The sequence below is a fragment of the Penicillium crustosum genome, assembly GCF_028827405.1.
Source record: "Penicillium crustosum strain IBT 35664 chromosome Unknown utg000002l_segment0_segment0, whole genome shotgun sequence".
Taxonomy (NCBI): Eukaryota; Fungi; Ascomycota; class Eurotiomycetes; order Eurotiales; family Aspergillaceae; genus Penicillium; species Penicillium crustosum.
The window spans coordinates 2,427,533-2,442,503 of NW_026623123.1; the positions used below are offsets into that span (position 1 = coordinate 2,427,533).

The 14,971-nt window shown below is 49.3% G+C and overlaps 5 protein-coding genes across 5 annotated transcripts; 3 read left to right on the top strand and 2 right to left on the bottom strand.

The window, feature by feature from the left end:
• Window positions 1-488: 488 nt before the first annotated feature.
• Window positions 489-1,166, top strand: N7487_004420 (uncharacterized protein; the record flags this gene model as incomplete). The annotated part of the gene is made up of 1 exon (XM_056872167.1): window positions 489-1,166. One exon carries the CDS (start codon window positions 489-491, stop codon window positions 1,164-1,166), a length of 678 nt encoding a protein of 225 aa, XP_056729887.1.
• A 503-nt stretch (window positions 1,167-1,669) lies between these two features.
• Window positions 1,670-3,803, top strand: N7487_004421 (uncharacterized protein; the record flags this gene model as incomplete). The annotated part of the gene is made up of 2 exons (XM_056872168.1): window positions 1,670-2,032; window positions 2,076-3,803. 2 exons carry the CDS (start codon window positions 1,670-1,672, stop codon window positions 3,801-3,803), a joined length of 2,091 nt encoding a protein of 696 aa, XP_056729888.1.
• A 477-nt stretch (window positions 3,804-4,280) lies between these two features.
• On the bottom strand, window positions 4,281-5,792 carry N7487_004422 (40S ribosomal uS17 domain-containing protein; the record flags this gene model as incomplete). Its single annotated transcript, XM_056872169.1, has 5 exons — window positions 4,281-4,599; window positions 4,744-4,919; window positions 4,982-5,044; window positions 5,308-5,614; window positions 5,742-5,792. The coding sequence occupies 5 exons, from the start codon at window positions 5,790-5,792 to the stop codon at window positions 4,531-4,533; spliced, it is 666 nt and encodes a 221-aa protein (XP_056729889.1). The 3' UTR covers window positions 4,281-4,530.
• Window positions 5,793-5,805: 13 nt separating this feature from the next.
• Window positions 5,806-10,538, top strand: N7487_004423 (kinetochore-microtubule binding complex subunit SPC105; the record flags this gene model as incomplete). Its single annotated transcript, XM_056872170.1, is given in 5 exon segments — window positions 5,806-6,048; window positions 6,111-6,489; window positions 6,545-7,982; window positions 7,994-9,035; window positions 9,087-10,538. 5 exon segments carry the CDS (start codon window positions 5,806-5,808, stop codon window positions 10,536-10,538), a joined length of 4,554 nt encoding a protein of 1,517 aa, XP_056729890.1.
• A 536-nt stretch (window positions 10,539-11,074) lies between these two features.
• N7487_004424 (transcription factor domain-containing protein) lies at window positions 11,075-14,200 on the bottom strand (the record flags this gene model as incomplete). Its single annotated transcript, XM_056872171.1, has 7 exons — window positions 11,075-12,152; window positions 12,206-12,745; window positions 12,798-12,973; window positions 13,026-13,522; window positions 13,574-13,833; window positions 13,904-14,037; window positions 14,132-14,200. The coding sequence occupies 7 exons, from the start codon at window positions 14,198-14,200 to the stop codon at window positions 11,075-11,077; spliced, it is 2,754 nt and encodes a 917-aa protein (XP_056729891.1).
• Window positions 14,201-14,971: the final 771 nt, after the last annotated feature.

Genomic DNA, 14,971 nt, shown 5'->3' on the forward strand with positions numbered 1-14,971 from the left:
CCAAGAATCAATGCCCTTGTAGTGTCCGAGAAAATCTTCAATCATGCGTATCGTTCATGACGTGGCTCATTGAGCCATGCTGTAAGCCTGGGGAAAGTGGGTGGTTTTCTAGGGGCGAGGGGCCAAAGTCCGATCGGAACGGCCGGATTAGGGATTGGCGAGAAGTAAAAATCACAGAGGTGATATGGACTGAAAAGTAAATTGAAAGTAAATTGAGGAATAAGGATAGGAAATAGGATAATGTCGAGGGTGAGGGCAAAGGGAGTTGGGGCGGAGTGCATGTTCCTAGAGGTAACCCAAATCGGGACTAGCGCGGGTTGAGAGTTCCGTGTATGCACGGGAGTATATATGAGTGAGCTCTTTTTCGTCTGTTTCATGCTTCTCCGCCTTGATCACGTGTCACATTTGTACTTGACCTCGCGACTTCATAGTTACTTGCACTTTCCATGTTCAACAAAGCACCCCCCTCCTTTTCTTTTACATACATCATGCCTTTACCACTCTATTTCACTCCAGCTAATAGCGGGATTTCTGAACAGTCATGCGACAGTGAAGAATACGTCCGTGACAAAAAAATATCTCTTGACAAAATTAACTCTGCTGACGAGGCATTGGCAAAAATCCACGACAGTGGATTTTTCAACCAGTCTGTCTACTCGTTTGTTGTCCTTACCTCGGTGGATCATGCCATTGCAATTGATCTTTTAGAACTCATTGACGCAGAGTACCCCCGTGTTCGGAAAGGATTGTTCTCCCGGAGGAAAGTTATAACATTGAAAATGCTAACTTATACCCACGGAGCCCCGCATGCGTGGTTTGGTCAACAGCTGACCCGTTGGCAACTTAACGGTCAACTCACTCCTGCTGAACACCTCAACGTTATGGTAACAGCAAGCCCGCGAGTTACTGCTAGCAACCCTCCATACACCGGCGATCAAAAGGAACCCGATACTTTCATCTCCTACCTCGGAAGTCCCACCTTACATGAGCCAAGGATCGTCATTGAGGTTGGCTTCAGTCAGACATATGTAAGCCTCGTTAATGATGCGAAATTTTGGTTAGAAGGAGTGGGGGCGAACGTGCGCAAGGTTCTTCTTGTGAAATTTTTCCAGCGTAGACATGGTGTTGCGGGAACAACCGAATTTTCCCGGTTCATGGGCCGTTAGAACAGCCCATTTATCTCACCAAAGACGACCTTCTTAACGGCGCAATTGCCTCAAGCTCCCAGGGCAGTGATCAACTTGAATTTGACATTGATTCCCTCCGAGAGATCATAACGAAAATGGGTCTCAATCTCGTTGGACTCACTCCTTTGCCATGAGATCTTGCCTCCCCAGCTAATTTCGTGCAATGTGAGCGTTTTTTTCCCATGTACTTCAACATGCAATTCAATTAGTGGTTTACTCCCAAAATGTTCGAGGGACGAGCTGGAGATTTCTCTCTTCCCTTCCAAGTCTATGCTCCAAGATTATCTGAATTTCTTTCTCGTTTGTTGCAACCTTCTCTTACGCTGCTTCCCTCTCCTCTCTTCTTCCCATCCTTGTAACATTCCCCCACTTCTTGTCAAGTCCTCGGTCATCTTGAACAAGCCACCATCCTTCACACACGTTCCCTCACACAGTTTTGAGAGTCCTCTGAGACATTGCCCCTGCCCTCATCTCACATTAAAATGGAGAGCAAAAGACTGAAGCTAAGATGGGACGTTCCAATGCGCCAAGCTCTTTGTTGTCTGTACCGGTTTTTCCGATGCAACAGGAAACAGAAAGAGGAGATCTTCTCGATGTTCCGCGACAATCTGAGAAAACGTGGAATTCATCGATTTGTTCCAGGTAAAACGCTTCACGCACAGTGGAACTGGATGAGAAACACTGGCGATCCTATCTGGTCGCATGTCCATCGGAGCACCGAGTTCAACATGGACGGAGAATGGAGGGACATCATCCAACGCATCAAGTCCACAGCATTGACCCTGCATCTCCCTCTTATCGAGAAGCCAGAGGATGATATCGACACCTCTCAATGGGGCACGCGAGTGCCACCGACCTTGGGACTGAGAACCGATTCCCCCCCCGCAGACCCCCCACCCCATATCATTTCCACTGCACCAGCGAAGAGCGGAGGAAAGGAGCCATTATTTTGCCGAAAGTGACGACCAAACAAGTGCGAGTATCACAATGAGTGTCAGCCAGAGTAAGGAATGGGCCAACGAGCCAAAACATATCAACCCCCTGGAAAACAATCAGGCTGTTGTTACCAGTCATGGCAAGACGTGTATCTGGTGCGAGCATGGATTGGCAATTGATGAGACAGACGGCCCCGATGACTGGACCCAGCATACTCATATTAACCAGCGCGAAATCCCCGACAAAAACCAGTCCCAGCATCGGCACCAAGATTGGGGCCAACAGGATTATCTCCAAACCCAACAGCTTCAAGATCAACATCAAAATCAACATCAACACCCAGATCAACAACAAGAACACCAAGGCTGCAGCCACCAGCATAATGGGCAGCAAGACTATCACCACGACCATGAGCTGGCTATGAAAGGAGTTCCCGCCGACAAAATGCCACCGTTGCTGTTTCGGTGGTCAAACCGTGACTCGCAAGGTGTCAACTCGAAGACCGTTTTTCTAGCCGGGCTTTTCTGCAACGGTGAATGGTTTGACCCTGAAGACTTCTCCGAGGACCGTTTCGAGAGCTTCTTTCAAAGCCATGTCACCAAGGAAAAAACCAAAACGCCATTCATTTCCACCTCTCATTCTCCTTTGGCACCACTTCACCGTGCCATTGCTAATCAAAACGGTGCCACACTGTCCGTCATTGACACCTCGAAGCTAGAAACAAAAGTATTCTACGCCCATCCGCTTGCGATTCGGACTAGGACTTTCACCTACAACTGGAAAGGGTATGGAGAGTACCTCATCTGGGGCCGTATCCCACTTGAGGCAATTGCTTTCAGCGTGGAAATCACAAGTTTCGAACAAACCGTACAGTCCTACCCCGATGTCGCTCGCTTGATGCAAACCGCTCTTATCCGTAGCTTTCTACGCTGCAGTGAGGAGTTGCGAGACATGCTGGCGGCAAAAAGAAAATCGTCTTTTCAGTCCGGTCGAACACTTGGAAAGTTATTGACTCTTCTTGAAGTTCCCACGATCCACTGGGACAACATAGCTTTCAGATTTGCCAAAGCATGGGGCTGGAAAAATGCGAAAGAGACCGCCCTGTTTCACAGTGGTCTTCGAAGTGCACCACCTTACCTGTCCGAGGAATTGTCAGATTCTGAAAGTGAGGCTCCATGGCCCACACCCCAAAAGACACCTGCGAAAACTTCCCAAAATATGCCACTTTCATCTGACTGCGTTTCTGATGTAGACTACGAACCGCGCGAGACCGACCAAGATTCGGGAGGGACCTCAGAGTTGGAATACATGGACGAGTCTCGATCTGTGACGATTTGCGATATGAGCGAGACATCAGATGATGGAAAGTTCTCAACACACGAGACGCTGTCTAGTGGGATATTCACTGAGAACGATGCTTCCGAACTCTCCTTGGGACCGGTACCTCATCAAGAGGCAATTGACCTCGACTCGGACAATGTGGATACTAGTTCTCAGCGGGCATTGCAACTGGACTGGCCATCTGACAATGAATATATGTACCCTGACACGCCCACGAAAACCAGGGGAAGGATCCCATTGCAATCGCGACAAAGGACCACCAACAATCTTGTCCTAAATGGTCATACCGATATGGACTTTTTTGAGAAAGTCCGAAACTGGGCTCATCACGAAAACTGACAGAATGATATGCGAAATGTCGCGAAGAGAGAATTCATGCTTGACATGGAAGGGATGGAAGAGAACATTGAACAAGCTTTGTTTTGCACAGCCATGTGAAGATGAGAAAGTTCTAGTCAATATGTCAATATGCCTTTGTGATATTAGTTGAATGAAAACTTTGTGACAACGCTGTTTGCTCGAACATATGTGATGCCTGTAAGAATTATCTACAATACCTGTAGGTATGTACCAAGTATGTGCATTCACGAATAAAGTAAATGAAGTGGGCATATCCAGATTTTACCTTCCTGGCAAGGAGGTATGATGCAGCTTGACCAGTAAGATGGCCAATAAATGCCCAAAACGAGACTAAAACCACGCCTACAGCCATTCGGACAGCCCCTGCCCTGAGTACGTGGTTTGCCATTTCCATATAAAACATATACGAAGTTCCTACTGTATCAATGTTAGACTTAGAAGAGCGAGAAGATAACTCGAGATGCACATTGAGAGGCTCCGTCCAGATTGCCATGCATGGTCAATCTTGTTTTGTACCAGAGTTGTTGTACAGTTTCCATCACAGGAGGGCCGAACAAATCATTTTGATTTTTGCGTGGATACACATTCATCAGCGAGGTATCTGGGACATGGAAACTCATAAACTATCCCGACCCTCATCCAAGAACTTCCCGTATATCCAGTCCATACCGCTTCCTTCGCCTTCAAAAACACCCGGTTTATTAACCTAGAACTTGGAGAAAGACTTGACAGCGCGGGAGGTCTTGGCGTGAACCTTCAACACGTTGAAGCGAACCTATAGAAATTTGGGTTAGTTATCAATTTCATCGCAAAACAAAATAGGGAGTCAAAATTCCATGTGTTGTAGTAATGCAATAGAGCGTGGTTTTGCAGACTGCCAACAGTGGCGAAAATTGACAAAATCACTCGATGAACGTACAGTCTTGCTGAGAGGACGGCACTGGCCGACGGTAACAAGGTCACCCTCCTCAACACGGAAAGCGGGGGAGACGTGGGCAGACAGGTTCTTGTGGCGGCGCTCGTAACGGTTGTACTTGGGGACGTAGTGCAGGTATTCGCGGCGGATGACGAGGGTACGGTGCATCTTGGTGGAGACTGTACATAATTCGTTAGGAAATCCTCTTGCCTTGTAAAAATATAGTCCTGATTCAACTTACCGACTTTGCCGACGAGGACACGGCCACGGATGGACACCTGGGAGGTGAAGGGGCACTTCTTGTCTGTAAAAGTTCGAAAATGAGCAATCTGACACATGAAGAATTTGGTGATCGCGGGCAATTTTCTGGCATGGGTGGTCTTCTCGAGGTTCGAGAGTTGGAGTATCGAATGCGAGTATTGGCGAGAGAGGGAAATGACAGAGATTCCAGGCCCCTCAATTGCTCCATGCGATCCTCCATTCGCCCTTTGTATCCTTGAAAAGACCACCCACCCATATATTCCGCCGCCAGATTTCGAATAAAAACTCAACGGAGGTCGTGCATACCGATGTAGGTTCCCTCAATGGCGGTCTTGGGGGTACGGAAACCGAGACCGACATCCTTGTACCAGCGGCGGCCCTGGGCAGTCTTCTTGGAGGAAGCCTTAGCCTTGGTGTTAAGGAAGATGTGAGGCTGCTTCTGGAAAGCGCGCTCCGACTGGACGGTCAACTCGGTGGCCATTTTTGCGGTGTTGTTCGACGAGGAAGCGGTGTCGAAGAAAGGTCGGGTTGGCGGCTGTCGAAGATGAGGAAGATTCGTTGCCCGTCGGAATCTTTGGTAATTCGTAGTGTGCGACACTAGTCCCGATTTGGACTAGGCTAATTGGGGTTAGGGCTCTGCGTTCTTGTTTACATCACGTGATTGCGGAGGCAACGCGCTTTGGGCAGTTGCGATAGGAGCAGATTACAGGCTCAGTCCTGTTTGATCTAGAGATCTTAACGTTCGGATTTATGGAATATGCAATCTTGAATTGATCTGTGAATGCGCCCATTTGACTGCCGAAAATGTCAACTCGACCCGATTCCGCGGCTTTGCGACAGCCACGATCTCGTCGGTCTATCGCTCATGTCCCGCGGTCTCGGATGACGTCTGGTTTGGACAAGGAGAATGCGACAACGGAGATTGGCACAGCCCAGCCATTTTCAAATAACACAAAGTCTGCTATGAAGGATAAGAAGTCTCGGAGTAAGAGTTTGGGTCCCGGTGGGCTTGATGCCCTTCAGAATTCTAACGGCAATCGCCGCCAGGTAGCTACCAACCGAACACCACACACGCATATGCAGAACAATTCTGACTCAAACATCCATAGTCTACGGCTTCTTTCCCACTAAAGTCCATCCTCAAACCTACTGTCCCTGTCTCTCCAGTGCGAAACATTCCGTCATTCGAGGAAACGCGCCGACGTACACCAGCTCGTAGCAAACAGCAGACCCATGACGGCACGATGGACGGACAGAGCCAAAAGGATCAAGGAAGAGAGGGTCTCTTGATTGACTTTGAAGCAACACCAGGACCTCCAACAACGGATAATGACAATGACGACACGGCGAACCCATTTGATACATTTAATGCGACTTCCGCCATTCGCGAGGAGATGGCTGCTACTAAGGAGCGTGATGAGCAGGAGCGCAAAGATCGTGAACGACAGAATATCCTAGAGAAACGAGCGGCGCGGAGGAAATCGATGGGTTCGTGTGTTCATTCAAAATTGCCATGGGAGTGAATATTGACACATCTATACAGCAAACCGTCGAGTATCCTTTGCCCCTGAGGCAACCCTACACACCTGGAACGTGGTGGAAATTCCGGACGACTCAACCTCCTCCTCTGCCGCGAACTCAACAAGACGCGCATCTGCTGCCGCAAACTCCCAGAACCAACCCGCCCCTATCTCACCCACAAAAGATGCACCATCTTCGCCAGCAGAGTCGGAATTCGGATTCTCCCCTGTCCGCACACAAGATCTGGATCAGATAAGAGATCGCCCATCATCTGGGGGTGGCGACCAAGATTTATCTTCTAGCCCGTTCAGTGGAAGCTCGGTAGGGAGCGAAGACACCGGCGCCCAAAGCCTGGCCGGAGAAGAGGATGATGGCGATTCTTCAGAATCCGACGATGGATTTGATGCTGAGAGCACTGCAATGAGCATGGATGATATGACCGCGCGCTCAGGGATGAGTGTCCAATCAGACGCAACTTCTAGCTCAAGCTCGAGTGCCAGACTCAACGAAGCACTGCGCCAGGCTGCACAGGAAGCAGGAACCGAACTTGACGAGGACGGAGAGATGTCAATGGAAATTGCGGACCAAGAAATAACCGGTGCTTTCCAGCCGTGGATCAAAAAGGGCCAAAGACAAAGCTTCGATTGGGGGGATATTAGCGCACGGCATGACGATGAGAACGTTGACCCATCCAAGGATGCCACTGCTCAAGGTTTGCCAGAATCAGATGATATCGATGAGGACGAAGATCTCAGCATGGATGTGACGAATGCCGTAGGACGCATCCTTGGCAAGTCTCCCGGCCGTCGCCAGAGCACGGCTCGTCGCCAATCTGTGGCAGAAGAATCCAACTACGGAGATCAAACCATGGAGATGACCAATGTCGTCGGCGGTATCGCGCAGGAGGATTCGCCATCAAAGTTTTCCGATATTGGTGACGAAGATGAAGGAATGACAATGGAATTCACTTCGGCCGTTGGTAAAATCTTGGGCAACCAACGTATTCAGGCCACCAACTCTGATCAGATGAACTTCGATCAAGACAATGAGTCTGACGGTGGCATGGACATGGAGATGACTGGTGCAATTGGTGGTATCCTACAGTCAGGAATTGAAGCCAACGACAAAGTGCACGCGAAGATGATCATGGAGCTCGAAACAGACTCGGGTCAGCTCGCTAGCTCGCCTTTCCAAGACAACGTTCGGCAGTCACCTGCCAAGTCCCCTGTTAAATCACCTCTGCGTTATCAAATTGCTGCTGTTGCATGCGAAAACGGGAGCCCTAGTTTGGCAACCGTGCGGGCTAGACCTCCCCGGCGTAGCTCCACTCCAGGATCGTCGGGCACGCCAGGATCGGCAAGCCGGCAACGATCACCACACACGAAGCCATTGACTCCGCCCAAACAGTCCACCCCCAAGCGAAACCTACCACCCCAAGCAAGACACCTCCCTCCGGCAATGTTACTTTTAGAAGTGCTTCACCAAAGAAGCTCTTCCAGCCCGAGCTCCAGCAATCAGCAGATAGGCGCAAGTCTCTACGTCAAAGCCTGTTCGAGCATAACATAGCAACGGGAGAGTCGACCCCGCTCTTCAAATTACAACCACGCGAGGGCCGTCGCTCTTCTGGTCTAGGGATTGACAAAGAAGGTCTTGGATCCCCTCGCGTGGCGGCATTACTTGACAGGCGCCAGTCGCTAGGAGATAGTACGCCCAAATTTGTTCCGCAAGAGCAGCCCCGATCCGGTGTACGCTTTGAGGATCCTCTGCAACTTCAGGCCGAGGAAGAACGTGATCGCGAAGAAGAGGAACTCCGAGAGGATGGCCATATCGCGGGCTTGCAGTCAGATCGGGACGTAACCCCGAGCTTGAAGGATATGATTTCAAATATGAGCCCGAAAAAGACTAGGATTGGCAGCCGTAAGAGTCTCCATGTTGGGGCTGCTCGCGGGGTTTTGGGCAAGCGCCCGGTCGAGCTAGACTTGGACGAAGACGAAGTGGAGAATTCGCCCAAGCGACTGCGTGGTCACAATGTCAGCCCAGTCAAAGGTGTCAAGTTGCCAACACCGATGTTCAGGGAAGGCAATGTCCGTCGGTCGATGCTTTCGCCCGTCCGTAGAGCTGCTAGCTCATCGCCCCCCAAGGGTAGCAGCACACCTTCCCAGCAACCACGGAGTGCTTTCCAGACCTCGACAACTCCTCTCAAGCATGGCATCGATGCTCTTCATATTGCTTCTGATCCCCAACAACCTGAACAAGAAGAAGAGAATACTCCTGTCGAAGAACCCTCCGAGGAAATTGAGCCTATTCAGTTACAGGACTTCCTGAAAATGACTAATATTCATTTCATGGAACTTACTACGACAAAAAGACGACACACAACTGCCCCTGGCAGTGCCACCAAGAAGTTGACACGGCCCTCCGGTGAGAACATGCCTAAACCTGGCTCTATAACATTCGACGATTGTGTGGCAGCTGGCTTTTGTACAGTGCCAATGCTTGAACTGTATCAGCATGTAAGTTTTGTTGTGCCCGGATACTCTTGTTTTTGCTCACACTGTCTCTAGTCATGTCGGGAGTTGAAATCCTATATTTCTGAAGGTCGGCAGGTGATCCGCTCTATTGAGGCAGAAACATATGCCGAGAATCCAGCTCTCTTCAAGGAGTATGTTACCGCTCCGCCAGATATCCGAGTCATCATGGACAATCAATTCCGAAATGTCAAGACCCATGCCCGTCTGCTGAGTAAGGCTACATGGTACGAATGGCGGATGAAGTTGCTTGAGGGGTTGAAGGAAGGGCTCATCCGCCACGTGGAGGAGATGAAAGCAGACGATGATCTGCTGTCTGAACGAGAAGAGTTGCTTAACAGGAACGTGCCGCTACTCGTGGAGAAACATGCCTCTCTCGAGCAAGAGGCAAGAAACTTACAACAGTTGGTGGAGGAGATGGAGAATTGTGATCAAGATGAACTGCGTAGTACACGCAGCAAGCTGTCTGAGGTGGATTCCGAAATTGCGGCCAAGAGACGGGAACTTGAGAAGTTGCAGAAGGAAGTCCAGGAGAAGACGACTTTCATCGAGACTGGAGCCGAAATGCGGGATGAATTCCTCGCTCAAATCCAGGAGGCTGAGCGCGTGAAGGAGGAGTGCCGTGGCTGGAGCGCCCGGGAGATTAACGACTTAAAGGGTGAGCTTCCTCCCTCACCTTCCTTATGGAGCCCTTTTCTATGGATGCATACTGACTTGGAAAAAATAGGATCCGTCCAACGAATTCAGCAACAAACCGGCTGGTCGATCGTTTCGGCCTCATCTCCTTCAGATGCTGATGGGCCTTTATTGAAGATGGCTTACCGGGACCAGCTCCAACTAGAGTTCTATCCTGGAGCTTTCGCCTCCAAAAAGAGAGGCCAGGACGAGGGAAAGAATTACCCAATGGAACTGACTGCCCAAAAGAATGCCACCATTTCTCCCATTGCATCTTTGGTCCTCCACTCGCTACAGCATCACCTGGCTACCATCCAGCAATCTACTGTCGCACCCAAACAGCTCTTGCGGTTCATCTCTAGCGCTTGGGACCGCACGGTTGGGCTGGAAAATGAAGCACGCATGCTAGAATTCTGTGGTGTCACCCGCCTCACCCTGTCTAAGCCTGATCATGGCTCTCTTTCTCTACGCACCCGCTGCACGCTCCTCGGCAACGCCGCAGTCTCCACACCTGGCCGTAAAGGTGCGGCCTCAAAGAACACTAGTACGAAGAGAATCGATGTTGACTTCACTGTCCGTACCCGCATTGATAAAACCAATGCAGAGAACACTATCGGTCTCTTGGACTTTGATATTGATGTTCTGGCGACGAAGGTCTATGGTTTCGGAACAGGCAACAAGTCTGGCCTTCCAGACAAGGAGTTGCAAAGTATTCTCGCCAAAGGCCTTGATCGGGATAAGGACGGTGATGTCCAGCTAGGAAATGGCGTGTGGTGCAAGGCAGTGCGCACGTTCACGGGATCTGTGTTTTAGTTTTCGAATATTTGCTTTTTATGATCTGGGTTATTGGACGGGTTGGGTCTGCATTTGGGATGGAAGGCGCTGGAGGAAACTTTTCTATGCCCTTCTTGGGTTCAATGGGGCGGGACAATGGGATATCTTGACTTCGGGATCTGGCTAGGCGTTTTTTTTTTATACCAGGTCTTTATTATTCATATCCACTGATTGATGATTCGCTTTCTATCCTTAATTTCTTTTCAAGTTAGAATCTTAGATTATTTCACTATTTCATAGGGCTCTTTCCCCCTCCCTGTGACACACTCAAGTGAAAAACGAGGACTTGCCGACAACCTATCCATCCTCATAAAACCCGTGGACACGAGACCCCCCCAAAGCTGAAATCTATTTATATTATACCACACTAGTAGTGGCTACATGAACACTCGTGAATCCTGGCTAATGCATATACAAAGAAGAATAGTAGAGAGCTTGTACTTAGGAAAAAGGCAACGACAACGCTAAGAAGAACAAATCCAGAAAGAAAAAACACCCGGTTAAGCAACCCGTCCTTAAAACAACCCTAAAAATCCATTAGGCCAGACCGAATCAGCGGCCTGGTTCGGATCCTCTTGACCCTGCGGCGCATAGCCATACCCCAGACTCTGGGGATCGAACCCACCAGCCTGAGCCATCTGGCCATCAATAGCAGGCGCACCATGAATGAACGACTCAGCCGAAAGAGCCGGTATGGAAGGATATGCATTAGCAGACTGAGTGCCCGGTGGAATGGGATGCGGAAAAGCGTATTCTGGGAAGAGTCCGCCGAAGATATTTTCGCCGTGGCCCCAGTCACCGGACATCGGGTACTGGAAGAAATCGGGGATTGAGTGGGCGGTGCTGCTGAAGGAGTCTGGAGAGTTGATGGGGTTGATGGGGTTGGGGGTCATGCCCGATGAACCTGGGGCTTGGGATTGGGGTTGGGCTGTGGGTGTGGAAAAGTCTTGGGATAGTTGCCAGGATGGAATTTGTGGTCCGCGGAAGGTGTTGTCGCCTGCTTCGTGGAGGAGTGCGGTTGAGGGTGAGTATGTGTTGGGTGGATTGGCGTGATATGGGGTTTGGGTTGGGGGTTGGCTGCTGTCACCTGGGTCTGGTAATGGACTCATGGGGACGACGTAGCCTGAGGAATTGATTGGCGGAAGGCCTTCTAGGGTTTCTGGGATGCTGATGTCCATCCTGTTGGGGTTGGCGGTGCTTGATGTTGGATACTGGGGAGCTGTGGCGGGGGTCATTGTTGTGCGGAGGGTTGTGGGCCGTCGGTGCTGCCTTTGGTGCTGCGGTGCTGGCTGTGTCCGGGAGGTGTGTCTTTTGGTTCCTGGTTGTTTATATTCTTGGTCTTCTTCGTCTGGGGGGCGGGCTTTTTTCTCGTTTTTCTCGATGGCGACTTTGGCGATACGTTCGAGGGTCGCGCTCATTCGGGCCATGAAGCCGGCGTAATTATTTGGTCCTTCGCCTGGGGCGAGAGTTGCAAAGAATGCTGCGACCATGTTGAGGGATTGAAGGTCTTCTCGTACCCTTGAATGGCGAGTATCCCGTAGGATATTTGAGAATAATGTTGAAGCTGCCAGGAAGACGTAGTATAATAATGACCTGAGGTTTGAGTGTGAGAAATGATACTGATATAGACAGGCTGTGGAACTTACCAGGTCCATGCGATGTCTCCCCATGGCATGTTATTGACAACCTTCAAGGTATCTCGGGCAGCCTGTGCACCAATGGCTGCTGACCTCAAGGCATGTGCTTTGCTGATTGACTGGACCTTCTCTGATTCCTTTCTGGCTGTTACCATATAGTCAAGAAAGATAGGTACCCGGTGAATCATGATCATAGCATTGTGATAGACAAAATGGAGACCAATAGAGGCAAAGCCAAACAGAAAGTCGCGTTCGGTGGGTTTTATTTCCGCTTCAGCGAGAGCTGGGGATTCGCGTTTCCATTGTTCAAGCTCTGCATGTAGTTCTTTAACCGTCTTGTAAATTTCAACGGGGGGCTTTTCTAATGCCGTAACAGAGTATAATCGACTGTAAATGTGGCTCTTTATAAGCGACATCCGACAGAGTTCGCGGAAGAATGGAATGTTGCTTGCGGTTTCACCACGCTTATCGATTTCCAGTTCTTCGGGAAGAGGGACATCGAAATCATCTTGATGTTGTGATGGGGCGTTTCCAAGTCTTAGACATGTACTAGAACAGTCTTTTTAGTACTTGAGACGATGTTTACATGGGCTTCTCTTACCTCTGATCAATGACAAACGCAACCCAAAATACACGCCTTCTCTCCTCTTGCTCAGCCGGACTGAGTTCCGGCCTCGCAATATCTCGATGAAGCCCCATTCGGTGAGCGGACCGCATAGCTGCAGTGATGAGTGGCAGAGCTGACTGGGTTCCAGAATTCCCCCGAAGGAAGAACGCCTTTGCAAATTGTTAGATGCTTTCATAAGAGCCAAAGGTGCAGGGGACGTACCATGCTAATCAAAGCCTGCACACTTAGTAGATCGGTGCGTTTCAAGGCTAATTCCGTGAAGACCGACATGGCGTTTTTGAAGTATAAGTCGGATTTTTCCTTGTCTTTTTCTGACTTGGAGCTACTCGAGGATCGATATTCGTATGCCAAACAGATCACCATGTTGATGTTGGCCCAACGGGCAGCGTCATCACAGGTTTGCTGCGTATATTGCCATTCAACCATTTTCATGAATGACGACTCAAGATAGATAGGAAACAGACGGTTGGCCGTTCGGAAGAAAACTTTCATAAGAGAGAATACCTCCGACCTTGAGGGCAAAGGCTTAAAAACTTTCGAGGCAAACAGATCGTGGAATACATCTGGTCGCCATTGATTCCACGGGTTTTCATGGATGGATTCAGGAGATATAATCCGCAAGAAGCTGACGTCGCCTGTTTTGCTCTTAATCCACTCTATACCTGTTCGCGATAGAATTGACAGTGAGCACGATGTCCCTGTGCGTTGAGTTAGTCTTGGCAGTTTTGTATCATATCAACCGCACTCACCGAAATATCGAGAATCGTCTCTTTGGTCCGCCGGGAACATGGGTGTACCTTCGATGAAGCCACCCTTTGAGCGAAGAGATGACCCGAAATCTGACTTTGGACTGGAAGCAGACGAGGGGTCTTGACTAAATAGTCCGTCATCATCTTCATCGGAAAGGTCGTCTTGGCTCATATCGCTCTCTTGCAAGACGCCTGCCGTTCTCAACAACGACTCAACCCTGACGAGGCGGTCTTTCAAAGACTTGACATACTCGCCGTTACTGTGATTTAATTAGTCATGATCGATGAACATGAGATCGGAAATGGTAATGGATATCAATATCGCTGTACCTTTGGTAATGATCCCGCTTTTCATGCTGGACCGGAAAGACACAACGCGTATTACGGCGCATGCATTGTATACATATTGAACTTGACCCTTGAACCTCACACTTGGTCTTTTTTCGATGGCACATCTCACAAGCCTAGATAGATGTCATATGGCTGTCAGCATTGCTGGATTCCCCCAAACCGGAGTCCACCGGAATAGTGGAACTCGGGACGACAAGCGAAACCCACCCTCAGGTGCTGTCCTCTCCATATCGCAGAATCCATGGACAATGAGTTCTGGGAAGATGACTGGTTCATTGCCTTGATGGCCGACGATTGTGGATTGGGTGGAAGTCATGAATGTGCATGCCAAGACTTTACAAGAAAAAGTCGCCCCGGCGGAAATGGCGAGGACTAGCGGGAGATCTTTATTCCTTATTTCGATCTCTGCTTGGTACCCATCTATACCTAAGAGGTAAATGCTCAGAATCTGCAGAGAAAGAGAAAATCAAATGCGATGAATAATCAACGCGGATGTCGGGACTCCCGAATTCCGTTATTCTGTGTTCGTCCCGGGGTTCTTCGGTGGACCTGCAACGGGACCTGCGGGGTTTTGATCGCTCCACAGGCTACTCCTGAACTTCCATTCACAGGCGAAATCTCATGAAGGCAGAAACTTACACCATAGCGAGATTAGTATGATGAGAGTAGTTGGCTGTGTATGTCTTTGTCATATGATTTATCTGCCCAGCCATGAAGTGGTTCAAGATGATATAAGGGACTTGATATGTAGGATAACATTCTGATTTCTTTGTTGGATATTCCTTCAGATATCTTTTGGGATGCTCTTTCACATGTCTTTCTTTCTTTTTTGGGGGATCCCTTTTCATCTCGTTATATAACTAAATTGTAATGAATAATTCAGTACGAAGTAAACATGCCGAGCTTATCACTCTGCAATATATAAATATGCGGCGGTATAAAGCATAAATTACACAGAGGACCTTGATATGTATACCAAGTGATTTATTGCGTTCGTAATGTTCCGTGGTACATGCTCTTCCACGGTGAGATATGGCTGTGTAGCGC